General features: G+C 51.3%; 1 protein-coding gene across 1 annotated transcript in view; it reads right to left on the bottom strand.

Annotated features, from left to right (window-relative positions):
- Positions 1-18,851: 18,851 nt before the first annotated feature.
- The window catches only part of ERICH1 (glutamate rich 1), a 59,129-nt gene continuing 50,629 nt past the window's right edge, over positions 18,852-27,351 (bottom strand). The window contains exon 6 of the mRNA XM_036839022.1: positions 18,852-18,931. Within this exon, the coding sequence (XP_036694917.1) occupies positions 18,915-18,931 (17 nt within the window). The 3' untranslated portion in view covers positions 18,852-18,914. The remainder of the gene's footprint in view (positions 18,932-27,351) is intronic.

Below are 27,351 nucleotides of genomic sequence, written 5' to 3'. Positions count from 1 at the left end.
ACTAGGGGTGCTGCTGGCATTTGGTGGGTAGAGGCCAGGGATGGGGCTCAACACCCTGCAGCGCACAGGACAGCATCCCCCCAAAGGATTATCCAGCTCCAAACGTTAATGGTGTTGAGATAGGAAACGCTGAGACACACTGAGGGGACGTAGGTCAACCAGGACTTCTGGATGTTGCTGGTGGGAATGTAAACTGGGATAACTTGGGTAGAGGCCAGTTTGATGCTATCTCATGAAGAAACAGATGGCACACCCCGCAACCCCACAATTCCATTTCGAGGTTTATACTTTCGAAAAACTCTCCCACTCCACACAAGGAGACACAGTGAAGCATTGTTTGATAACTGATAATCGGCATATTCTTCAACAGGAGAATGGATGAGTGATGATGTATTCACACAACACAACATTACATTGCATTAAGGTGAGTGAACTACACACACATCCACACGGATAAGTCTCACAAGCACAATGTTGAGAAGACAAAGTGCCAAAAAAGTAAATAACATTAATAGGACATTTTAAATCCCTTGAAATGTTACCTCTTTACCAAAATCCCAATGACATTTTTGTCGAAATAGAAAATCACATCCAAAAATTCACATGGACTCTCAAGGGACCCCAAATGGCCAAACAATCTTAAAAATAACAAAGGTGAAGACGTCATGCTCCCTGACTTCACACATTCCAAAGCTACAGAAATCAGAACGGTGGTGCTGGCACATAGGCAGACGTATAGACCGATTGGATAGAAGACAGAGCTCGGAAATACACCCTCGTATATACTGTCAAAAGGTTTTCAACAAGGGCATCAAGGCCATTCAATGGGGAAAGGACAGTCTTTTCAACAAATGGTGCTGGGAAAACTGGACATCCACTCACAAAAGGATGAAGTTGGATCTTCACCTCATACCATCTACAAAAATTAACTAAAAATGGATCAAGGACCTAAATGTAAAACCTAAAACTATAAAATCTCAGAAAGGAACACAGGACAAAAGCTTCATGGCACTGGATTTGACAATGATTTCTTGGATGTGACACCAAAGGCACAAGTAAAAACAACAACAAAAAATAGACAAATTGGACTTCATCAAAATTAAACAATTTTGTGCATCAAAAGACACTATCAACAGAGTAAAAAGGCAACCCATAGAATGGGAAAAAATATTTGCAAATCACATTAACGGATAAATATTCAGAATATACAGCAAACTCCTAAAGCTCAACAACAAAAACACAACCGACCTCTTTTAAAAATGGGCAAAGGACTTGAATAGACATTTCTCCAAAGAAAATGTACAAATAGCCAATAAACACATGAAAAGATGCTCACCTCACACCCACCTGGATGGCAGCTATCAACCAAAACAGAAAATAATGTGTTGGCTACAATGTGGAGAAACTGGAACCCTTGTGAACTGTTGGTGGGAATGTTTAAATGGGACAGCAACGTGCAAAACAGTATGGTGGTTCCTCAAAAAATTAAAAATAGAATTACCGTATGATCCAGCAATTCCACTTCTGGGTATATATCCAAAAGAACTGAAAGCAGGGTTTCAAGGAGATATTTGTACACCCAAGTTCATGGCAGCATCATTCACAATAGCTAAACTGTGGAAGCAACGCAAGTGTCACCGACAGTGAATGGATAAACACAATGTGGTCCATCCACACAATGGAATATTATTCAGCTTTAAAAAGGAAGGAAATTCTGACACAGGCTACAACACGGATGAGCCTTGAGAACCTTGTGCTCAGTGAAAATAAGCAAGTCGCAAAGGACAAATATTGCGATTCCACTTACATGAAGTACTTAGAGTAGTTAAATTCTAGACAGAAACCCCAAGGGCTGGGGCAGGGGGAGGGGGAGTTAATGTTTAATGGGGACAGAGTTTTGGTTTTGCAAGATAAAACAAGTTCTGATGATGGATGGTGGTGATGGCTGCACAATATGATTATACTTAGTATCACTGAACTGTACACTGAAAAAAGTTAAGATGGTAAATTTTTTGTGATGTGTATTTTAATACCATTTTTAAGAAGTTAGAAGAAAAAAATTTCAGTCAGAGCAGCTCTGTCATGCTGTTAAACTGTAAGACTTTGGAAAATGGTTCCTTTGCTTTAAAAAATAACAATAATAAAGTTTTGAAAGCCCTGGTATAGATGCTGTCCAAGTTCCCACTCTGTTCTAAGATCCAGTGATTCACCCATCATTTTACAATTTTCTAACTGAACTTCAGAAACTCCAAGATTGAAATTCTCTTTCCAGTGAATTGAATGATTTCACATCAGTTACACGGGACAGATGCGCACTCAGTCACCTCCAGGCTCACAGAGCTTTACCGTCAGCTGTTCACATGCCTGTTGACATATCCTTTCACGAGGCTGTGATCCTTGAAGGAGGTGGGTGGGAGAGGCTGTGTGTGCAGGTGAGGACGAGGCAGAGGAGGTGACCGTCTCGTGTCCTCTGAAAACTCACTGCCCCGTCTCTCAGGGAGGCCTCTACGTGACCCCCAACATTCATATGATGAAGCCCAACCCCAAGGTGATGGTGTTGGGAGTGGGCACTTTGGGAGGCGATTGGGTCATGAGGGTGGGGCCCCCTGAATGGATTAGTGTCCTGATAAAAAAGGACCTCAGAGAGCCCCCAGCCCTTCCCCCAAGTGAGGACACAGCAAGAAGACGGCATCTGTGAACCAAGAAGTTCTCACCAGTGCCTTGATCCTGGACTCCAGAACCATGAGAAATAAGTGTCTGTTGTTTATAAGCCACCTGCCTATGGAATTTCTGCCGTAGCAGCCTGAATGGACTAAGACAGTCTCTCTTGTATTCTTTTTTGTATTAATTACGTATGTGTCTTCTTATCTCAAGTGAAGAATGTCTTAAGGCTGGTGCCTTCTAAGGCAGATAGATTGCTCTTGTCTCACTCACAGCCCCCAGCACGGCTCAGGTATGCAGTAGGTGCTCACTGTATGTGCAGAGGAAGGATGGCTGGGGCCTCACAGCAGGAGACTGCTCTCTGAGTGGTTTGACCGGCCACGGGGATGGACAGGGGTCATGCAGAAGTGCTCACAGCTGGCCGCCCACAGGATGTGTGCACGTGGTCCAGCCTCACTAGCCAACCCAGATCACAGATGGGAAAATGGAGGGAAGAGGTTCTCTTGCCTCCTGAGGAATGTCCAGCTCTGAGGCCCCTCACCCCGTAACAGAACAGTGCCCACCAAGGCCCTCAGGAGCCCCAGCACCCAGCTACCTGCTTTCGGAGCCTTTCTGGGGAAGAAAGTAGGGGGAAGTGGTGACAGTGGCCCTCAGGCTCTCCTGCAGCTGCTGGCTTTTCATTGCTTCAAAGAGCACTTTGGGTTCAGGACCCAGCCACTCCGGGGCTTTAGAAACTCATGCAAGCTGACACTTAGGATTGTCAACTTAGCTAAAGAGGAGCCTTTCCCTGAGAGCAGACATGCTGGCCTCTGGACTCTGGCCTCTGTCTCAGGGTCTCTTCCTGGCAAACACATCAGGGGACCTGATTCTGCGAGCCTGAAACTAACGGGAAAAACATTCACATTCCAGCTCAACTCCAGGGCTGCCCGCTTTGTGCAGAGTCCACGGGGCCAGGAGCGCAAGGAACGGGAGAGGTGGAGGTCAGCGGTGCTGCAGCAAGGGTCCCTTTCCAGAGCTGGGCTTGCAGACTGCCCGCGGGACTTGGAAGCCACCATGTTCAAGCCTGTATGTGGTGCCCGAGCTTCCTAACACCTCACATGTAGCTCTGGCGTGAAGGGTGCCTGCAAGCCCGGGGCTGGACCACTAGCTGCCTATCAGGACTTGGCGACCAACAGAGGAAGGCAGACAGCGCCCCTTGACTAGCAGGGATGTTCTTCACCACTTCTCACTCTTCCTGGCACTGGAGGCTCTCGGGGTTCCAAGGCAGTTTCGAGGGTATCGTCCTCAACACCCCATCTCATGGGGACCAGGCTGGGGAGGGGGAGGAGCTGCAGCAGCAGATCCAACACGGTTACTGATCTGGTTCCCAGGAACCTGGGCAGCCGAGAACTTAACGGAAATCACAGTAGACAGTAGTGAAATTAATGAACCCAACGGAAATCCCACACTTACCCATAAACACATGCAAAGTCTCCCTGGGAGGCCCCATTACTTTGTTTTGGGCTGAAATTACATCAGCCTACTGTGGTAATCCCAATTAGCATTCTGATTATGGGGTCTAGTTAGTTATGTAATTATCTTTATAATGGAAACAATTTTTAAAAATCAATTTGGTAGATAAGCTCTTTCACAATACGGAGTCAATGGGAGTAAAGCAGAGAAGATAAGGATCCTTATAGTTGAAACAGCAAAGAAGTGACTACACGGGATCTTGTACCAGAAGGTTCTCAAAATGCTTGGCCATTGTCTTTGTCCAAACCACGTGCACTGTGGGCTGGAAACCGCGGACAGAAATGAGTGGCCTTCCTCCAAGCTAAGCAGGGCTAGGAGAAGAGCAGGCTGAGAGTCTGTGAGCTGTGAGGTGGCCCTTCGGTTCTGCACCTGTGATGTGGCGAGGCCACGTGTGACTTTATGGGCGTCACGTCCTGTGACTTGGATGCTCCTCACTGCCTTTACTCAATATCTAAGCCCCCCTTCTTCCCTGAAACGGACCCCTTAGCCCCTGTGACCATGAAGCATCAAGCCAGAGCCAACCTATGAAAGATGGAGGAGTAGAAATCCACCAAGAGTTTGGGTTTCTAGTGATGTTGTTGAGGAGATGAACCAGCACAAGCCACCACCTGCTCCTCGACTTCTCGGTGAGACCAGAAGGGTCCACGTGGTGGCAGTCGACACATTTCTACACGACCTCTATGCTGCCCTCCGCTACTGTAGGATCCAGCAACTCTACTTCTGGGTACTTATCCAAAGAAAATGCAAACACTAGCTTGAAAAGATATTTGCACCCCCATGCTCATAGCAGCACTATTTACAATAGCCAAGACATGGAAACAAACTAGGTGTCCACTGAGAGATACACGGATAAAGAAAATATGAGAGACAGATAGATAGATAGATAATAGATAGATGATAGATAGATTAGATAGATGATAGATGATAGATTAGATAGATGATAGATAAATGGTAGATAGGGATAGATAGATAGATAGATGGTAGAGAGATGGTAGATAGATGATAGATAGATAGATAGAGGAACATTGTTTATGCATAAAAAACAAGGAAATCCTGCCATCTGCAACAATATAAATGGACCTTGAGGACATTATGCTAAGTAAAACAAGTCAGACACAGAAAGAGAAATACCATAGGATCTCACTTATATGAGGCATCTAAAAAAAGTCAGCTCATGGAAGCAGAGAGTAGCATGGCCGTTGCCAGGGGCTGGGGGCGGGGGCGGGGATGGGGAGATGTTGGTCAAAGGGCACAAACTTCCAGTTACAAGGCAAGTAAGTTCTGGGATCTAATGTCCAGGGTGGTGATTGTATGACTAATACTGTACTGTACACTTGCAAGGTGCTAAGAGAGCAGATTTAAATGTTCTCACCACAGGAAAAAGGTGATGATGTGAGGGCTGGGGGAACTAACTAACCCTAGTGCAGTACTCAGTTCACAGTGTACATGTGTGTATTAAACCATCACGCTGTACACCTTAAATTCGCGTGTCGTATGTCAATAAAGGTGAAAAGAAAAAATACCCCCTCAAAAAAGATTTACTCCATGGGGTCTAGAAACTGCCATTTCCAGTAGGTGCAGGAGACCTAAGAGCTAGGTCGGGCGGGATGGGTGGAAACAGGCAGGATGACAAACATCCATGGCAAAGAAGTGTCTCCCAGGTCCCTTGCTGGGATGAAAGCATTCTCCACTCCGGAGGTGCTTGCTTGTGAGTCAGGCCTCACGTGCACCAGCGCCTCAGCAGAGGGAGCTGGGCCCCCAGGAAGAGCAGACGGGGGGCGGGGGGGGGCCAGGGTCAGCAGGAGGCCGGGGGGTGCTGGGGAGCCCCCGAAGGTCCCGGCCTGTGAGGTGGGAGGTGGCAGAGAGAGGAGGGTGGAGAAGCCCCAAGGAGCAGCCCACCTGCTGCAGGAGAAAGCGGGCAGGGAGCTGCGGCAGAAACCCCACGACACGCCCCCTCTTGGTCCTAGAGGCGCAGGTCCGAGATCAGGGCGTCGGCGTGTAGGTGGGGCCTCGTCCAGGTCGTGGACGTCCCCACGCGGGGATGGAGGAGACACAGCTCACCCGTGTCTGCCATCAGAGCACGGACCCCGTTCACCCGGGCCCCACACTCAAGACCTCACCGCCCCCAAGAGCCCCCCAAAACACATGGGGGTTAGGGTCTCAGATTCATGGATTTGGGGGGATGCACACATTCAGACCTCAGCAGCTGTTACACGTAAGCACCTGGTAAAGTCACAGGTTGACCTCGAGTTTGCAGGTTGGGGGTGATGCACCCCAACTCCATGGGGACAGGAGCTCCCAGGGACCCCGGGATCTCGCGCTCTGTGCCCTACTTCTGGCTGTTCATCTGTGTCCCTTTATCAAACCCTTATCATATAAGGAGCCGAAGGACGTGTTTCCCTGGGTTCTGAGCCCCCAGCACGGGGACATGCGCCCCAGCCTGGGAGCTCCCAAGTCTCCCGTTACTGGGAGTTTGATGGAGGCCCCATTACGTTACGAGGGTGCGATCCGTCATTAACTCAATCTCCAGCCCGCTCTTCTCCCTGGAGGACGAGGGTGGGGCTGGAAGTCCCAAGCCTCTGACCGGGGCTTGGTCCTCCTGGTGACTAGCCCTGGCCAGGACCACCGAGAGACGCCTCGTTTGGACAAACATGCTCCCATCACCCAGGAAACCCCAGGGGGTTTAGGGGCTCTGTGTCAGGAAGTGGGGATAAAGACCAAATACCTATGTATAACTGATTCACTTTGTTATAAAGCAGAAACTAACACGCCATTGTAAAGCAATTATACTTCAATAAAGATGTTTAAAAAAAAAAAAAAAAAAAAAAGACCAAATACCAGAGCAAAAGATGCTCCTGGCACTTTCATTGCTTAGGAAATCATAGAGGTTTGGAAGCTCTGGCCAGGAGCTGGGCATGAAGAGTAAGTATGTGCTTTTTATCATAATATCACAGAAGGTCAGGGGGCCGGTCCAGTGACTGGGGTGCAGTCTGGTCCAGAGCAGAGGCCAGGACGCACGGGAAGATGGGGGTCACCTTCTCCAAAGAACTCTTCCCTGATGACCCAGGTCCCCACCCCCAAAACCAACCAACCAACCAACCCCCAGCTGGCTTACCCACCACCTCCTATAAACCAGCTTCCAAAGTTCTCACATGACCGGGATGGCTTCTTAGAACAGCTAGTTCAGGACTTCCCTGGTGGTGCAGTGGTTAAGAATCCTCCTGCCAATGCAGGGGACACGGGTTTGAGTCCTGGTCCGGGAAGATCCCACATGCCGTGGAGCAACAAAGCCCGTGCACCACAACTACTGAGCCTGCGCTCTAGAGCCCGTGTGACACAACTACTGAAGCCTGTGTGCCTAGAGCCTGTGCTCTGCAATGAAGAGTAGCCCCTGCTCACCTCAACTAGAGAAAGCCCGCATGCAGCAACAAAGACCCAACGCAGCCAAAAATAAATAAATAAATAAATAAATAAAAAGAACAGCTAGTTCTACTAAATGTCTCACTTCTGATTAGCGGATTCTCTTAACCCCAAAAGCTGCTACCAAGAAAGAGAAATTCACTTCACAGGCTGGACCTGAAGTTACAAGAAAGGGCTTTGTAATCGTAAGGCCTCTTCTCATAAACATCACAAATGGATTCAAAACCAAACTGCGTTTACATGTTGAAAACCCAATGTTTCAAGTTTCCTGCTCACGAAGCAATTCTCAAAAGGCGACTTTTCAGATGCACAAAGCCTGAGCCCGACTGAGGTCGATTTCTGAGTCCTGACTGCGAGGGCGGCCTCACAACTCGGGGGCCCTGGGTCCCTCCTCCTCAGGCCACAGTGCTGGTGGATGGCCAGTATCTTCAGAGGCAAAATGATAAACCACAGTCTCCTAGGTGGTAGGACTGGAAATGAACTAAGACTCCATCTCGCACACAATTTACTCACGAGAGCCTGGGGCCCAGAGGCCAAGGGGTACAGGCTTTGACTCTGGCCTGCAGTCCCAGGGTCCCCGCTCTCAAACCCCTTTCCACGAAAGGAGGGCAGAGCGGGGCCCACCTCCCAGCGGGGCTGAGATGACCCGCGAGGGGTTTGGCCGCTGACCCCGTCCTGCGCACGTCCTCCAAGCTCAGGAACTGTCTTGTTACTGTTGGGTGTTGAATTGTGTCCCCCAAAGCTGTGGGGATCCTGCACCCGCACCGTGAACGTGACCCTACGCGGGGAGGGGTCTTTACACCTGCGCTCGAGTTAGAGGGGTCCTGGCGGCGGGTCCTAATCCAGTGACGGGCGGACAGCGACACAGGGAGCGGGGGCGGGGAGGGGTCTGCGGCCGACAGCCCCCAGGGAGGCCCCCTGTCCGCACCGTGAGCCCCGGACCCCGGCCTCCAGAGCAGAGGCAGAGAGAGCGCGCGCTCCCGCGTGGGCCCCGCCCGCGGGGCCGTTTCTGGTCCCAGCAACACGCCTGGCGAACACCCGGGGCTCTTGGCCACCGCCCGGGAGGGAACACACAGCGACACACCTGGGCCCGAGGCGCCCGCGCGGCCCCGACGCCTTGTTAATCTTTCCTCCCGCAGAAAAGTCACCTGGTCCCCAGGACGTGGCCCTCCCGGCACTGACTGGCGTCCAGGACACCCGCACAGGTTCTGTCCCCTTCATCCGGCCCGAGGACGGAGCCCTGGGCTCAGTCCCACAGGCGTCCGTGTGGACTGCGCACTGGGGCTCCGAGCGCCCTGCCCGCACGCAGCGCTCGGCGATGAGGCGGCTTTGCACCCGCACTCCTGCTTCTGCAGCCAGTCACTGTGGTCCGCAGGGGCCCCAGCCTCCCTCCCTCCCCAGGTGCTGACACCCGCGGAGCCGGCGGGCTGGCCGCACCCTCCTGAGGCCCCCCGGAGCCCCGGCACGGTGCGCATACCCACGGCCTGGGTCCTGCCGCTCCCCCCACGAAGAATCACCCATCAGGCTCGAGGCCGAAGGAAACCAGCACGTGTCTCCCCAGAGGGCCTCTGTGACACAACTTCACTTTGAGCTGAAGCTGATTAAGGAGCAGCAAAGGCAGGGAAATCTCTCTTCTCTCCCAGCCCCCCACCCCGTGTCCCCCTCCAGGAGGGCTGCACGCTCACCTCCACCCGAGACTCAGCCCAGAGCCTGCGCCGGAGCCCCCTCACCCACCACCGTTCCCACCCTCGGAAGCTACACGCTGTCCCCCTCTGTCACTTCTCTGCCTGTCTCGTTCCGGGTGAAAGCCGTGACACAGGCCGAGCTCTCCCAGGGACTCACCTCTGGGCCCAGGCGCTCGCGGGCATCTCACAGGCTCATAAATGCGCTCTCCTCCTGGAACCCGGCTCCATCTAGGGCCCGGCCGGGGCTCCACCCCTGCTCGTTTCCACCCTGGCGTCTCTGTGGCGTGGTCACCTTGCTCCCTCTTCCAGGCTGAAAACTCCAATCTATCTTATTGGATAAAACAGCTTCCTAGAAGAACTGAAACAGAGATACAGGAAGCAACGGTTTGAAAAGCACTTTGCACTAAGAATTTAATTCAGAGCCTCTGGGCTACAGCTCGGCACACACGAAATATCAAATAACCCGCCCGTCGTGGGCGTGGTGGGGGGTCATCGCATGAGCCGAAGGGGCTACCGCGAAAGTGACCCAGGCGCTGGGCTTAGAAATAACCCCGGCTCTGAATTCCTTGGCTGTCTGCCCCTAATTACATGTCCTATTTCTTGACCCTATGTTTCCGGCTGAGGTTCCACGACGCTTAGAAGAACGATGACAACTAACATCTGAGGAGCACGTCCTCTGTGCCTCGGCCGGGAAGCCCTCTGAGCCCCTTTGTAGGACGAGCCCGAGTGGCCGTCCTGGACACAGAGGAGGACGTGCAGAGCTGGGCGTTTAGTCACAGATTCTTGAACGATGCTCCACGTAAACGAAGAGCCTGTATAGGGTGGGGGCTCATGAAATGGGGGCAGATGCTCTCTTTTAATACCAAAAGTGTGAATTCTTTGTATTTCAGCTGAACTTTTCATTCCCAGTTCCTCCCAGCAGCCGCTGACATGCAACCCCCGCAGGCCCACTGCAGCCCCTCGGGCGCAGGCTCTAAGGCACGTCCCGCCCTGGTCGGCACCCAGCCTGCCCCTCCCCGCCCCCTCCCCGCTCCCAAGCACCAGCCAGACACCCTGGTCAGGGTGACTTGCCTCCTTCCATGGAAGCCCCCCACCTTTGAAGTAATGTGTGCAAACATCCTAGATATGTGACTGGTTCTCTCTACATAATGTTTTCTTGCTTGTGATCCTGAAAAACTACCAAACCCAAGAAACGAGCGTGAACGAGGTTTCTCGATAGAAGAGATTCGCTCTCCTCTGGTGAGCGTAAACAGAGCACGTGATTTCTGAGCTCCATGGAACTGGTGCTCTGCAGCCTTCGTTCCTCCTGGCCTCTGTTTCCGGTATTTGGTTTCATTTTGTTTGTGATGACAGTGAAGGGTGAGGAAGGCCGCCAGGGAGGAGGAGGCCCCAGGGAAGAGGGCGAGGCACCCAGGACAGAACCCTCGCCCCATCTGGCCACTGGTTCCTTGGGAACAGGACAGGATCTTTTCTTTCACTTTGGGTGTGGCTGGGACTGAAGTCCGTGCAATCTGATCTTGACAGAAGCCAATAAAAGCTTAATACAGTTCACATTTTAAAGTACCGGAAATTGTGTTATTTTTAATTTTCTTAAAAATCCCAGTTTTGTTTCAACCAAGATTTCAAAGTAAGTGCTTCCAGGGTCAGGAGTGAGCGTTTGAGGGAAATGTGAAACTGGACAAAGCCCTGCAGGACAGTCCATTCACTTCTTCCGCCGTGCTCAGGGTCTGCCCTGCCCCTGTCACCCTTGTCACTCCCCCGAGGCCACCCCAGCTCCTCGCTTCTGGGTGTGGCTGACGTTTCCTCAACCCCCGACAGGGGAGGCAGGGGACAAACATCTGCTCCAGTCTGTGATTTTACATTAAAACAGATACACTGCTGGACACTGGTGGGCCATCTGCTGGAGCCTGACAGAGAGTTCAGTTTCAAGTTTCCTGGAATTAATTCTTGTGAAGGAAAGAGTCCTCAGCACGGTCTAAATGTGTTTGTAGTTGACAGTGACAAAAAGGATGGGCTGCTCAGTACGTCCCTTGGGTAAATGTAACAGGGTTGACAGGCATCATTTTCAAAATTTAAAATTAAAAAAACAAAGAAGAAACCCCCAAGTCTAATCTTGGAGGAAATGGATGCAAAGCACCGTTACATTTACATACAGTTATAACTTGATGGCTTTAATTACCTGGTAAAAGGTTAATAGTTTGTACCCTAAAGCATCCTACAAGACCTTTTTTCAAAGATTATTCAAACGATAATTTAATAATATTGTCTGATTAATTGTACGGGGAGGGTGTCGTGTCTGCACTTTTTCAAAAAAATAATAAATTTATTTATTTATTTTTTGGCTGCGTTGGGTCTTCGTTGCTGCGCTTGGGCTTCCTCTAGTTGCAGCGAGCGGGGCTACTCTTCCTTGTGGTGCATGGGCTTCTCATTGCAGTGGCTTCTCTTGTTGCGGAGCATGGGCTCTAGGCACATGGGCTTCAGTAGTGTTGGCCCGCTGGCTCTAGAGCACAGGCTCAGTAGTTGTGGCGCACATGCTTAGTTCCTCCGCGGCATGTGGGATCTTCCTGGACCAGGGCTTGAACCCGTGTCCCCTGCATTGGCAGGCGGATTCTTAACCACTGCGCCACCAAGGAAGCCCTCGACACTTGTTTTAATTCCATCAAGGGAGCCGCAGCCTCTCACCTCCTCGCCTTTGCTGACCTAATTCCTACCCTCTCATGGGGGAGGCCTTCCCTCCTGTTTCTGATCCCCACGCCCTCCCCTGCAAGGCTACCCCGGTCCTGCCCTCATCCCGTCAGAACGATCTGCACAAAGCCTCACTCGTCTCTCTGACAGCGCTGACTCCTGCTTTTCCAAGAGGCTCCCCTTGTAGTTCGGTTTTCCCAGAAGATATATTACTTTTACCTTAAGTTTCTGTCTTTTGCCCGAAGTCCTCTGGGCTTCTTGAAAGGCTTTCAGGGAATGCTGGGCGGTGCAGACTTACTGCCCAGGACCCCACGGCCAGCCCGCCCCCCACCCCAGGAGAGCCCAGGAGGAGCCAGGAGACCCGGGGGCAGAACACGCCTCCCCCCAGCCCCCAGCACTGGCCTCTTTGGCACGAGGGCCATTGTGAGCTGAAGGCGACTGGGGAGCAGCGGCTCCCTGCCCCCACTTTCCTAGAAGCAGGACAGAAATGTCCACTTGTAATGTGTCTTCCACCCCCGTAGCAGGAAGAGGACACCTTCTAGACTCTTCATCCCCGGAGACACATCCAGACTCTCACCAGCCCAGGGAGGCACAGAGGAATCTACACGGCAAACCTACGCCCTCCTTATCTGCACTCGTTTCCCCATAGGCTCACAGTCCCAGGTTGCTGCCCTTTCCTTGTCTTGTCACTTCTCTGCAAATACCCTGTTCTTTGTTCAGATGAGTCGAGTTCTAACCACCCCTCTGAGCTCCTCACCGCTGGGTTTTCCTGAGTGTGTGTGTGTCTGCGTATGTGCATGTGTGCATGCATGTGTGTGTCTCTCTGCGTGTCTGCATGTATGTGTGTGAGTGTGCATGTATCTGTGTGCATGTTTGTGTCTGTGTGTGCATGTGTCTGTGTGTCTGTGTGCATGCGTGTCTGTGTGTGCACGCATCTGTGTATGTGTGTGTGTGCGTGTCTGTGTGTTTGCATGCATGTCTCTCTGTGTGTACATGTGTCTGTGCGTGCGTGCGTGTGTGTGTCAGTGTACATGTGTCTCTGTGTGTGCGTGCGTGTCTGTGTGCATGTGTGTCTGTCTGTATGTGTGTGCCTGCGTGTGTACATGTGTGTCTGTGTGTGCGTGTGTTTGTGTGCGTGTCCATGTGCACGTGGGTGTCTGTGTGTGTGCGTGTCTGTGCACGTGTCTGTGCACGTGTCTGTGCGTGTGTCTGTGTGTGCGTGTGTCTGTGTGTGTCTGTGTGCGTGTCTGTGCGTGTGTCTGTGTGTGCGTGTGTCTGTGTGTGTGTGCGTGTCTGTGTATGTGTGTCTGCGTGCGTGTGCATGTGTTTGTGCATGCATGCATATGTGTGTGCGTTTGTGAGTGTGTGTGTGTGTGTGTGTGTGATCACCTCTTAGGAGACTCTGTTTGTTTCCTCTTGTCAATCTGTCTTTTGCAGGTTTAACTTCCGGGCCCCAGCGCAGAACCCGGGAGCCGAGAAGAAAAGCTTTTTCCCTCCCCTGCATCCTCAACAAGCACTTCCTGGACACTGGGGGTCCTCGTGAAGGCCTGGGGGGCATGAACGTGTAAGACTGAGTGTCCTCCAGAGACCAGGCTCAGGCTGCACCTGCAGCCCCGGCACTGCCCCTCTGCCCACGGATGAGCTGGTCCACAGGGCACGCTGGCTGCTGGGTCCCCAGACACGACTCCAGCTCTTCCTGGCTCTCTCGGCCACCCACACCCACCCATGTCCCCTGCGTCCCCTCCCCTCCGACAAGGCCCCTCCCAGGCTCTGCCACAGGGCTAACACAGAGCAAGGGCAGGAAAAATCTCTGGGGCACAAAGCAAACCTCTGCAAGTTGGGAGAGAGGGGAAGGCAGAAGACAAACTGCTGAGAAAACTCAGGAACGATACCACCTGCCCCAGGACACAGCTCGGCTGCAGCCACCCAGCTCGTGTGGGGTCTCCGGAGCGTCACACCAAGATGTCTCTGCAACGTCTGACTTCTTCCCTCTTGTTCATGTACTGAAATGTGGGTCCCTGAGTCCCCTTTTCAATGCCGATTAGTAATTTTATGAATAAAGGTTGATTTTTTCCTAATTCAAAATGGTACATGCATAGATAACATACATCTTATAAAAAAAAAGAAAATGCATATTGAAAACATGAGTGGCATCTGATGGAACATATTTTAAAGAGTCAACAATTTGCCAACTTGGCCGATGTGGTGTTTTAATTCCCGCTAGTTACAGATTCCCTTCAGGCACGGTCACATCAGGCCGCTGAGAAGGCTGCAAACCAGGAAACCAGACACCATCTGCTCTCTGTGCTCCCAGGCTGTCCCTGCAGAGCCTGGGCTGCAGCTGGGCCTCGGCGTGAGCCCTGGTCTGAGGCACACGTGTACGTTCTCAGGAAGAGAAGCAGCATGGGCTCTGCTATTCGTCTTGGCCTAGATTTTCTAACAGATTAGGCCTCTGTGTCTCTAGACAGGAGACTGCACTCTGTGACTTACAGTAATAAATTCTATTTTATTCTCACATTCACACATCCCAAAGCTGCAGGCATGCTGTAAGTGAATCAAACACAGCAAATAATAATTAAGCCTGCAGAGAAATTTATGTGTGTATTAGCATAGCCAGGAGTCTTGGAATCTTTTGACATTTAAAAAATCTACTATGAATTTCGTTAGTTTTCTTTTGCCCTTCGCTCACATGGACTTCAATTTTTACAAAGTGCGGATTTCATGTTTCAAATTATGAGTGCTCTGGTGTACCAAATACCCACCTACATTGAGTAGCTCACTCTTTTCTTTGTTGAGGTTGGTTGTCTGGTTGTGGCATTTGTTGTGTGGTTGTGTTGTGTGGTTGGTTGCATATTTGCTTGTGTGGTTGGCTGGTTGTAGAGCTGGCTGGTTGGTTGTGTGACTGGCTGGTTGAGTGGCCGTGTTGTTGGTTGGTTTAGTTGGTTGTGTGGTTGATTGGTCGTGTGATTGGCTGGTTGAGTGGCCGTGTTGTTGGTTGGTTTAGTTGGTTGTGTGGTTGATTGGTTGTGTGATTGGCTGGTTGAGTGGCCGTGTTGTTGGTTCGTTTAGCTGGTTGTGTGGTTGGTTGGTTGTGTGACTGGCTGGTTGAGTGGCTGTGCTGTTGGTTCGTTTAGCTGGTTGTGTGGTTGGTTGGTTGTGTGATTGGCTGGTTGAGTGATTGATTGGCTAGTTGAGTGGCTGTGTTGTTGGTTGGTTTAGTTGGTTGTATGGTTGGTTGGTTGTGTGATTGGCTGGTTGGGTGGCTGTGTTGTTGGTTGGTTTGCTGGTTGTGTGGTTGGTTGGTTGCTCTTTTGTTTCTAGGACCCCAGCTGCTGAATTAATCATGCTGCTCACTTTACTCCACACTACCACTCCTGCTCTGTGCGAGCTCTCTGGCTATTGTCATTCATCCTCTTTTCCCCACTCCCTCTCCCCTCTCTACCATGTGTCTTTTTACTTGAATACATTCTTGCAAAATTTCTACTATTGTTTTATGAGCATGCATTTTTATGAAAACGTTTCTTACTTTTCCTCTTAGCTCTCCACCTGTGAGGCTACAGGTCCATCTGATTTGTCGCTTTCAACACGCACACTGTGGCCTGGTCTGCAGGTGGACACCAAGCAGCCTCCTGCTTGCAGCCACCGCCAGCAGCGCTGAAGCGGGGATCTTCGTGCATGAGCTCAAGGACCCACGTGAACCTCCCTGAGTGACGCGCCCAAAGGCAGAGCGGCAGAGCCATAAGTGAGGCCTGTGCTTGATTAAAGTAGTGCTTGGACCCTGTCCAGGCTGTCCTGTCCTGCCCACCCGTCCTGCAGCCGTGCACAGCCCAACACCCTCTCCAACACCTGGCCCGACCCAGCTGTCTAAACTCTCCTGGTTGCTTTTGTTTTTTCTCCCATGAGACTTACAAGTTCTGTGTGCTCAGCTCTGGGATTTCTGTGCAGTTTGCTTCCCGTGCTTTGGAACGGATGGTCCTCCTGGGTTTGACTGCCTGTCCTGTTTTTGTTACTCTCGGCTCCTGGTTCCTGTCTCTCTCTTCTGGTCCACAGCCCCTCAAGCCCTGCCCTCCCTCCACACGACCTGCGCTGAGTCCCCGGCCTCCAACCACTCATCCAGTCAGTAAGGTTCATCGAGTCTTGCTGTGCGCCAACCCCTCGACCACAGTACTGAGGACACAATGTAAACAGCAGACCTCCCGGAGGGCCCTGGCATCTGCAGGCGGGCACAGTGGGACATCACACAGACACACACACACAGTTAGACGTGGTAAGAGCCGTGAAGGACAAGTTTGGGGGCTGGCAGAGCTGGGGACTAGCTGGGAGCCCTGGGGTGTGATGAGGAAGTGTTCTGAGGGATGAGCAGCAAGCAGAGAACAAGGCAGACACCCTGATGCCATGTTGTGAGGATGAGAGCCTTGCTCTTAGCTGTACCTGGTTCCATCCAGGGAACCTCTGCTTTTTCTCCTCCAGAGACTCAAGCTCCGTCTTTGCAGGGATAAGAAAGGTGCAGTCACTGGGCGGCAGAGAGCTGGGGAGGGGCCTCAGGGGTCAGAGCTTCTTAACTGACCATTAAAGGATCCTCCTTATTTCAGTGGTGACCTTCACCTTCTCTACAGAACCTGATGTTGCCAAATCTTGAGCGTCTGGGCTTAGTCAGCTTGGGCTGTGTCTTAGTCTGTTCAGGCTGCTGTAACAACGTACCACAGACTGGGGCCTTATAAGCAACAGATGTCTGCTTCTCAGTCCTGGAGGCTGGACATCCAAGATCAAGGTGTCAGCAAGGTGTAGTGGTGAGAGCTTCCTGGTTCACAGATGGCGTCTTCTCCCTGTGTCCTCACGTGGAGGAAGGGCTGGGGGCCCTGTGGGGTCTCTGTTAGAAGGACACTAATTCCATTCATGGGGGCTCCACTCTCATGACCTCATCACCTCCCAAAATGTCCCCCCCAAAACCATCACATGGGGGCTAGGATTCAATATATGAATTTTCGAGGGACATAAACATTCAGACCATAGCAAGTTGCTGTAATAAAACACCATAGATGAATGTGGGGTGGCAGGGGGGACAGTTAGCTCATAACATGGGCTATTCTTCTGAGTAAACTGTGTTGGTTCTTATTTTTTGTACCAATAGACCAGGACTAGATTTTCCAGATCTGCCATCCCCATCACTGTAAGTCGTGAATTTGTGCCTTTAAAAAACCTCTTCACTGTGTTTTGGGAGGACTTCAGAGGGAGGGGGAGCTGTCTGTAAATATCTGAACACCAATTCTGAGCTTTCTTCCACGACATCCATTCCCGTCGGCCTTGCATTTGCATTGGGGACAGCTGACCGGTCCAGCTTCTGCACAAGACACTCACGTCTGTCCCGATCACAACTGAACCCTTAGCCCGTTCCCATCGAGCACGGTGGGCTGGGGCCCCGTGTGACCTGGAAGGAGGGAAGGTGGGGGACGTCTGGTCTATGGCTGGCTGCGCTCACACCTGGCGTCCGACCAGGCCCCTCGGCCACTCCTCCTGTGAGGACAGGTCCCCCAAGAAAGGGGCAGGCTCAGGACCTTTGTGCACGACGCCCCCTCCAGGCAGGCCTGGTTCCGAGGAAGAGCCCACCTCTGTTCTCCCCAAATTGTGGGCAGGGGGGAAAATGATTCCGACCTTTGGCCACATCGGTCTGTCCCGCCCCTGTGAGACCCTCTTCCTGATAAGCCCAAGGGCAGGGTGGCTTGCTGGGGCTGCAGCGGGTGTGATACTGTGAGGTAACATTTGGTTTCCGTCCCAAGTTCCTGACACAAGAGCCTCGGATTCTCCAGAGTGATGAGTGACTGTTTATAAGTAATGAGGTGACTGCTGGTGAGGCCCCAGGGCTTCAGGATGGGGGCTGGTGGCCAGAGGAACCCTCCTGTGATTACAGGGTTGGAACTTTCAGCCCCAACCCGACCTCCCTGCGGAGAGCGGAGGGGGAGAGAAAAGAGCTCCTCCTCCCCACCTCCCTCCCCATCCTTTCCTTAGGGTTACATCATTGTTCTCTTTAATGCTTAAATTTTTCCAAATCTGGCCACTGGGAGACTCTTGAAGCTGGCTTTTCTGTCATTTTGATAAGTCCTTTTACATTTTTGAGCAATTACTTGCTTCCTGGAACAAGATACTCTGGACTCACCTTGTACTTTTCCTGCTCCACGCCTGGAACCGGCCATTTCTCCAAGGAGCCTGGTTAATTCCGGGCAGAAAGTGGGCAGCAGTGGTTCTTAAACTCTGCCTCTCAGGAGCCCCTGACATGCTGGAAAGGTATTGAGGACACTGTGAGCTGTGCTTGTGTGTATATGACTATAAACATTTACCACACTAGAAATTAAACAGAAATTTAAAAACATGTATTCATTCATTTTAAAAGAACAATAATAAACCCCTCATATGTTAACACAAATAATGCATTTTAGTGAAAAATAACTATACTTTTCAAAACAAACTCTAGCAAATTTACTATAGAATGGAAAAAGAGAGGAAGGAGTATGTTAATATTCTTCCCTGATAATTATGGATACTTTTTATACAACAGCCAACCTCAACAAGTTGAGGTTTCTTTTTTTTTTATATTTAAATTTATTTATTTAATTTATTTATTTTTGGCTGCGTTGGGTCTTCGTTGCTGCGCGCAGGCTTTCTCTAGTTGCGGCGAGCGGGGGCTACTCTCCGTTGCGGTGCGCGGGCTTCTCATTGCGGTGGCTTCTCTTGCTGCAGAGCATGGGCTCCTGCTGCGTGGGCTTCCGTAGTTGTGGCACGCTGGCTCAGTAGTTGTGGCTCGCGGGCTCTAGAGCGCAGGCTCAGTCGTTGTGCGCACGGGCTTAGTTGCTCTGCAGCATGTGGGATCTTCCTGGACCAGGGCTCAAACCCATGTCCCATGCATTGGCAGGCGGATTCTTAACCACTGTGCCATCAGGGAAGCCCCGAAGTTTCTTAAAGGTTGGTGGCAGCTGGAATATGAAATCATGTCAATAATTGTGATGGATTTGAGGTTTCCAAAATTCAAGGTTTCAAGTGAAGATTTGAATTTTATCACTGGCAACAAGTACTATCAGTACGCATTACCTATCACACAATATATAACATTGTTATCTCTCACACAATATATAACGTTGTATACGCTGCATGTAATACACAATACTGTATATAACATATAATGCATGTATGTGTATATATATATATACACGTGTATATATATAATTTGTCTTTAACCATTGCAGACGTAAACCCAGGATGGGTTCCTAGGCACGAGCCTTTGCTGGGTTATTTCTAGACCACTTTCCGCAGTGCCCTGTGTCTCTCACCAGCCACGTGGTGACCCTATTGTCCCTCACAGCCTCATCAGCAAAGTTTTTGTTTGTGGCTAAGTGTTTGAATTTCTTTGCAATCTGATTTGTGAGAACAGTTCAAGCAAATTTTTTTTTTAATAATAAAAAAAACAACATTTATTTATTTATTCAGCTGTGTTGGGTCTTATTTGCGGCACGCGGGATCTTGTTGCAGCACGCGGGATCTTGTTGCAGCACGCGGGCTTCTCTCTAGTTGTGGCGTGCGGGCTCTAGAGTGTGCGGGCTCAGTAGTTGCCACGCGTGGGCTTAGTTGTCCCGTGGCATGTGGGATCTTGGTTCCCAGACCAGGGATTGAACCCGCGTCCCCTGCATTGGAAGTCAGATTCTCAACCACTGTACCGCCAGGGAAGTCCTCAAGCAAACTTGGTTCTGCGTATTTCCCCTCCCCGGGCCAGCCAACCGAAAACTTGTCACGATTGTGTTTTTCATCATTTTCCTTCTCATCTGCATGGACGACGCTAGTGTGCCCCTCCATCAAAAAGCTGCTCAGTTGGGCTAAAAGAGGATCAAACATTTGAGAACAAGGACAACAAGCCTTTTCAGAGCATCTGCGCCCTCCCCCAGCTGGGTGGCCTGCGAGCGCCCAGCCCCTCCCTGCCTGGGGGTCTCCATCCGTCCTGACACCAGAATGTCTGAACCAGGACCGAATATCAGGTGCACCCCGTGAGCCCTGTGCACCCTGCTGTAGGTTCCCCTGCGTCACGGCGCTGCCCATGTGCCTGGCTCTGTCTCTTCCTGCTACTGCTGTGACGTCACAGCTGCTCAGGACTGGATGAAACAGAGGGAATTCTGCCTGCTGGTCCTTCCTCTTTCTTCCCAAGAGCACAGTTACCCCTTATTTGAGAGGGTGTCTTTTTCAGTCTCTGCCCACAGTTCCCCCGACTCTGCAGGGAGCTCCACGTCTGGATTCAGTGGCGGAGACTCTGGATGCTCCTGACCCTCCGCAGCCCCACCCAGGCCCTGACCCCATAACTGTGGACCCAAGACCCTGTGCTTAAGGTGGACCAGCACTTGCCCTTGGCTTAAACATCACAATGGCTCAACCTGAATCGCCACGCATCACAGATGGAGGGAGGGCCCTCACCATATCTCCAGGGGCTGTGCTTTCTCAGCCCCGGGGGTGCAGGCCTCGCCTGGCGGGAAAGAATGAGACTGGCTCGCCCTGACCTCTGGGGGCTCCATGGTGTCACTCGTGGGCCCGGAAAGCGTGGTGGGCCAGCCCTGAGGAGAGGCTCCGTCATCCCCTCTGCTGTGGGGCACCCGGAGCCCCTTCCAGCCTCTCTGGGCACCGGGCACCATGGACCAGCCCTCTCTTCCCCAGCCCCCCTCCCCACCTCCTGAGCCTCATCGCTCTGTTTGCCTCTTTCTCCCCTGTTCTCCCACCGCCCATATGGACGCACCTGCGAGAGCCCTAACCCCTGTGTGACTTTTCAGGAGGTGGGCCTTTGGGGGGAGATTGAGGTCAGATGAGGTCACAGGGTGGATCCTGCTCTGATGGGGGTGCTGGGGTCCCCTCTCCCCACAGAGGAAAGGCCACGTGAAGACACAGAAGGGGTGTCTCCAGGCCAGTAAGAGGCCCCACGGGACCTGCCAGGCTTGGGGCCTGGGACTTCAGCCTCCGGAATGGAGGGGATCAACGTCTGTCTGGCACCTGGTGGCCCGCAGGAGACGCCGGCTTCTTCGTGAGGCATCCTGATGGCTGGCCCGCCATCCCCGGGCCCTGCACCCAGGCTGCACTTTTTCCTCTTCCTCACCCGCCATCACCCCGCTCGCTCCGAATAATTAAATGTGGGCCAAGTTCTACTAATGAGCAGAGCAGGCAGGAAACTGTCATTTTCCTATTGTCAGTTTGCCAAGGCCCACTTCAGCCAAATCAAGACTATTAAATCACCCTTCACAAGAGCTGAAGTGGGGTATCTATTCCGTGGAGTCCTCGGGTTCACACTCAGAGTCTTCAGGGGACAGATGACCAGGAAAGGGAATCACACGTGCAGACTTTTCTTTTCCAGGAGTTTTAAGAGGGCTTCTCACCGCATTTCATCTGTGGCCTCGGTGCTGGAGACGCAGGGGTGACAGAGTGACCTGGGCTCCGTTCTTCAGCTCTGGACTTGGCCCGAGTACTCAGGCTCCATACAACCCTTGTCGGCCCGTGTGGCGCTGACTATCCACACACCGCCCACCTGCACCAGCACATTTTCTGCCTAAAAACAGACTTTCCCCCAAAAGGCAGCACAGACACCCCTCTTCTGCACCCATAAGATGCGGGATCCCCGAAGCAGCCCCGATGGATGTGCCGGGGTGAGAGATCCCGCAGGCGGGCAAGAGGCGGTTCATCCCACACAGGGCTCGGCCACTACCGTGCAGTGGGCAGCCTGTCTGTCTGCAGCGTTGGCGCACAATCCTTTTCCCATCTTTGGTCGTGGTCTCCCGGTATTTCCCCCTCCCGACCTGATGGTGACTCAGCAACACGACTGACGTTGCCATGGGGATTGATTTTCAGAAAAGGTGAACAGTTCTTGGCACAAAAGGAGGTGCTACATCCCCCATGTGTATGACAGACCATGGCACTCCTGAAATATGCAGGAAATACTGCAGTTGTGTGAAAACCGCCTTGTGTTTATACGTGAAAACAGAGGTGGTGCTGAGCTCAGATCGCTGTAAACAGCTTTCTCACCTGCATACCTGTCGCTGGAACACCTGCAGGTCAGGTGGCATCTGGGGAAACTGCACGAGGGCCGTCCTGCTTGGTGGTTGGTCTCCTCCCCCTCTCCTAAAGGCCGACTGGCCACCCGATTTCTCTGATGTCCAGAGAGTCCCCCCAGGTTACAAGGCTCCCCTTGCGGGGTTCAGCCCCCCAGGCAGAGCTACTGCAAGGATCCTTTAGGAACTAATATTCTTTGGGAGGAGAAATATTTTTACAAAGTTCAGCACCTCCTTTAATACGGTTTCAGTTTCTTTCCCTCGAACACATAACCTTTTACTTATTAAATTCAAGTAAAATGAGCTGAAATGCCTGTTAGTTTTAATAGACTCATCTTCGTTTGAGTCTTTTATTATAAAATTCTTCCCAACCATCGGCGTGGCTGTCATCCTTCAAGGCCTGTCATGTTCAGCAAAATTAACCATCTTTGTTTTTGTGTGGTGGGACTTAGGGAGTAATATTTTACTTCCTTAGCTGTACTTTTTTGCATTGCTTTAATTTTTAACAGTATAAAAATAACATTTCTTAAAAGCAAGAAACAGGGAGTTCTTTGAGCCTCCGAGGTGCCGGCCTGGGGGGCTGCCTTGTGCGCAGGCGCCGTGAGGGGCTGGGCCGCCTGAGCCTGCTCAGACCCAGGACTCCCCTGGTGCTCCTGTCAGCCTTGACCCTTGGCTGCTCCGGGACACTTGCCCCCGTCCTGCTGGCTGGAGCCGTGGTCACCTTGGCTCTCTGGCAGCTCGTCTTCAGTTCTGGCTTCTCCTGGCTTTGCCCTTTCCGGCTGGGAGTGCTCTCGAGACAAAGTCCTTAAAATCAATCCGCTCCACGGCCTCCACCGGTTTTCCTCTGGAGCACTGGGCTGGGATTAACCTTTCAGGCCCGAGCCTGGCGCGGAGTGCAGCAAAGCCAGCCTTGCCGGGGACAATGTCTGACGCTCCCTCAGGCGCTGTACTGTCAGCGTCCACTCAGACCTGCGGAAGACCCCTCTCACTCCTGGTGATCTGCTAGGGTTTTGGTCACGACTCACCCATGTGGCAACAATGCACAGCAGCTGGCTGGCCCCAGGGCACAAATGGGACACTGGCTCCTGTTCATCCATGTAGCCCAGCACCCAGCACTGCCCTGGGATGTTTCTGAATCACACATGATAAGTGCATCAACTGATGGGGCCACATTTAGGGGGACAGTCAGGTACAAGGATGGTGCCAGGGTCCAAAAGGCCATTTCAGGACGCTCCCAAGCCACTAAAGAAAGTGACAACTGTCTAAGACCAGGATATCATATGCATGCAGGCACCATCAGATCACACGTGCTGTGTGCCTACTCTGCTCTGGGCCTCATAACATCATTGCCAGGCAGGAGACACTATGGGTCTCTATGTCCGTCATGGACACTGGCTATTCTCAGATGCAGGGAAAAGGAAACAATTGGCTAAGTGGTGAGGCCGAGTTTCATATGTATGTTTATGAGAAAGGATGATCACAAGTTAGCTTTAGTGATGGAAATTCTAACGTTTCATTACTCGCGGTCAATAGTGACCTTAAGGTCAAGCAAACATTTCTTCATCCACAGAGTGGGGATGCTAATAACTGTTAAAACCTTAATGGAGGGCTTCCCTGGTGGCGCAGTGGTTGAGAATCTGCCTGCCAATGCAGAGGACACGGGTTCGAGCCCTGGTCTGGGAAGATCCCACATGCCACGGAGCAACTAGGCCCGTGAGCCACAACTACTGAGCCTGCGCGTCTGGAGCCTGTGCTCCGCAACAAGAGAGGCCGCGACAGTCAAAGGCCCGCGCACCGCGATGAAGAGTGGCCCCCGCTTGCCGCAACTAGAGAAAGCCCTCGCACAGAAACGAAGACCCAACACAGCCAAAAATAAATAAATAAATAAATTTATTAAAAAAACGAAAAAAAACGAAAAAAAACCTTAATGGATTTCGAGAATACAAAGATACCGTATGTAAGGAATTTATCACGCCTGGCACACAGCAGGTGCTCAGTAAGTGTTAGTTCCCTTTTTCTTCTTCATTCTCCATTATGAATATAATTAAAAACTGGATGAGCACCTAAACTTGCAATGAGAACATCACTGAGATAAGAAAATGGATTATACTGTGGAGTTTGTGAGGATGAATAGATGAGGCTGCCCTTGTAATTTCTGCAGACATATTTACTTGATGTTTGTTCTGTGGTAACTGCCTTGCATGGTTGATCGTTGGCAGTTGCCATCAGTTACTGTCTACATTCATGTTGGAATGTTCTAACCCCTTAAGAAAACATTTCTTATTTTAGGACAGGCACACTTCCAGCATGGGTGGTGGTGATTAACTCTGAAGAGGAGACATGCTTGGGGATAATTTCCAGCGGAAGTGTGACACTTTTATGAGTCAACAGCATAGCTGCTGATTGAAATATCTCTGTGTTGGTGCAGATAGAAAACAGTCACAAGCAGGGGAAACACCCCCTTCTTCCACCTGCTCTGTCACCTCCCAGCCCCTCTGCCTTCCTCCTGTATTTCCACACATCCTCATCCTATCTGTCTTTTAGGGAGAAGCTCAGGTATCACCTTTTATGAAGCCATCTTTCTCCCTTGATTCCTCCGTGAGGGTAATTTCTCTCCACCTGAATTCTGAAAACATATCACCTATACATTCTCACCTACACCTTACTCATCTTACTTTCTACTTTCTACCTTTATGAGTGCTATGTGACATTGAGCAAGCCTCCTAAATTCTCTGGTCACTAGCTTCTCTTTTGCAAAATGAAAGGGGTTGCATGACCCCATGTGAACATCTATGGGGCCTATACAGTGATGGTAACCAAGGCCATCTAGTCTACCCTGGTAATAAAGGTCATCTGGTAACTGAGGGCATCTGGTCTACCCTGGTAAATGAGGACATCTAGTCTACCCTGGTAAATGAGGCCATCTGGTCTATGCAGTATGTGGGTCTGAAGGGCTGGCAGCAGCTAACCACATTCCGACGGTTGGTCCTCTGGAAGGAAAACTTGAGTGGCTGCCTCAAGAAATGTCTGTTGAGTGACCAGTGCAAGATCTGTGCCAGGTTCTATGGGCCAGGTAGGTACCAGAAGGGTCATTGCCAAGTGCCACATGCAAGGACAAAGGACTTGAAGGCCTGTAATCAGTTGGTTTTAAATGAAGCAAAAGGGAGACCAACCTGGTGGCCTGACTCCACCAGGGGAAGCCCTTCAGAACCTGGTCCTTCCCAGGTCTCCTGTTGGCCTCAGAGGAGTCACTGCCAGGTGGGAAGAGGGTGGGGGGAATTGGGACTTGGGGGGCCTCAGGGAGGTGAAAGTAGCCCCAGCTGGCAGCCAGCAAGAAAACTAGGACCTCAGTCCCACAACCACGGGAATAGAATTCTGCCCACAGCCCATGAGGCCCCAAACCCAGGACACAGCAGGCCAAGCCTGGGCCTGACTCATGGTCACTGGGGGGCAATAAAGGGCATTGTTTTAGCCACTAAATTCGTGGTAATCTGGCATGCAGAAGTAGACAATCAATCCACCGCTGCGTGGGTTTCAGGGAGTCTGCAACCCCTTTAGTTGTGCAGTGTGTGTGTGTGTGTGTGTGTGTGTGTGTGTGTGTGGTGGGGCAGCTCTGTGTGTTTTATTTTGGAGGGGACCCAATGTTTCACCAGATTCTCTGAATGAGAACACATGCTCCCTAGAGAAACTGGGCACAGCGAGTGCTGCATGGAGAGGAAAATCCAGAACCGGCCAAGTGACTGTGAGCGAACCTAGGACAGTTTTTTCTGAAAACACTGAGCATCAGGGCCTGGGGAACAGCAGGGAGACACTGCTGCCACCTCTCCTAATTGCTGAGATCTCAGGATGCAGGAAAGCGCTGGGCTTCCCCCGCCCCCCATCTCACTGTGATGAGCATTCCTCACATTCTCGAGAGCTTCCTTTCTGCCTTAATTGGTACGGTTTACAGAAAACAAATGACTCAGACTGAATGATATTTTGCACTATTGTAAAAGATAAGTTGATCTAATTATCATCTAACTTCAGTCACACTGGGAGAAACATATTATCGTATTTATGCTGACACAGAGACAAGATTTATTTTTTTTCTAGAAGAGGCATTTTTCTTTTTGAAATTAGAATGATATGCAAAACTGATTAACCCTGACCATCCCACCTGCTCAATTACACCCCTGTTCCTCAGTACTTTTAGGGTGTGGTCAGAGAAACGGACAAAGTAAAACCCAATGAGCTGACAGGAGGAGAGTTTACAGGGATTCTGTGCTGAGACCAGAAAGAATCAAGTAAAGGGTTAAGTCTTGTCTGCAAATCAGAAGTTTTCCCCAGAATCCAACAATAGTGTATTCATTTGCTGGGCATGGAAAAGATGTAAATTGTGCATAACTGAAAGACACAAATTGGATATTGAGAATTAATGGGAAATTCTGAATCTGTCAATATTTAATTTATTTTCATACTGGAAAACACGTGTCATTAATTAAGAGGCATCTTAATGGAAGGATTACAACCTGGCGAATCAGAAAGTCAGGTGTCCCGCCCGAGGCAGTCAGAGGTTCTGGAAAGGAAGCAGCAGGTTGATGTTACCTGCCTAGAGTGACCCCTCAGCCCTGCGGTGAAGGGGACACAATTCCTGGGCCTCTGACCTCACCGACGTTACGTCTCAGGGGAGGAGGGAAAAGCAGCTATGGCAGCAGATCATATCTCCACCGAGGGGGAAATGAGACGAAGGCCATCTTAGGCATGGACCGGAAGCTGCCCACAGTCCTACTTCAGGCTGCGGCCATGTCTTGTTTCCAGCTCCATGGAGACAGTGGACCATCATCCATTCTCAAGGAGGCAGCCCCTGGGGTACGGTGGGCCCATCCCAGTTGGTGGGCCATCCTGGTTGGTGGCCTGTCCTGGTAGGCGGCCCATTGTGGTTGGTGGCTTGTCCCAGTTGTGGGCCCACCGTGGTTGATGACCCATCCCAGTTGGTGGCCCATCCTGGTTGGTGACCCATCCTGGCTGGTGGCTTGTCCCAGTTGTGGGCTCATCGTGGTTGGATGACCCATCCTAGTTGGTGGCCTATCCCGGTTGGGGGGCCCTGTTCTGGTCAGTGGACCTGTCCTGGTTGGTGGACCTGTCCTGATGCCCATCCTGGTTGGTGGCCCATCCTAGCTGGTGGCCCATCCTGGTGTCCAGGCCTGGCTGGCAGCTCCACTTACCAACCTTTATTAAGCTCAGGGAGCTTCACAGCAACTAGTCTCAAGTTGACAGATCTCCAGAACCAGTAGGACATCCTTGCTGTTTCATTTGCTTCCAGAAGGTTCTACTTAGTGGGA

Source organism: Balaenoptera musculus, chromosome 21 (genome assembly GCF_009873245.2).
Source record: "Balaenoptera musculus isolate JJ_BM4_2016_0621 chromosome 21, mBalMus1.pri.v3, whole genome shotgun sequence".
NCBI lineage: Eukaryota > Metazoa > Chordata > Mammalia > Artiodactyla > Balaenopteridae > Balaenoptera > Balaenoptera musculus.
The sequence above is the reverse complement of the archived record's forward strand: the minus strand, read 5'-3'. Positions and strand labels throughout refer to the sequence as shown.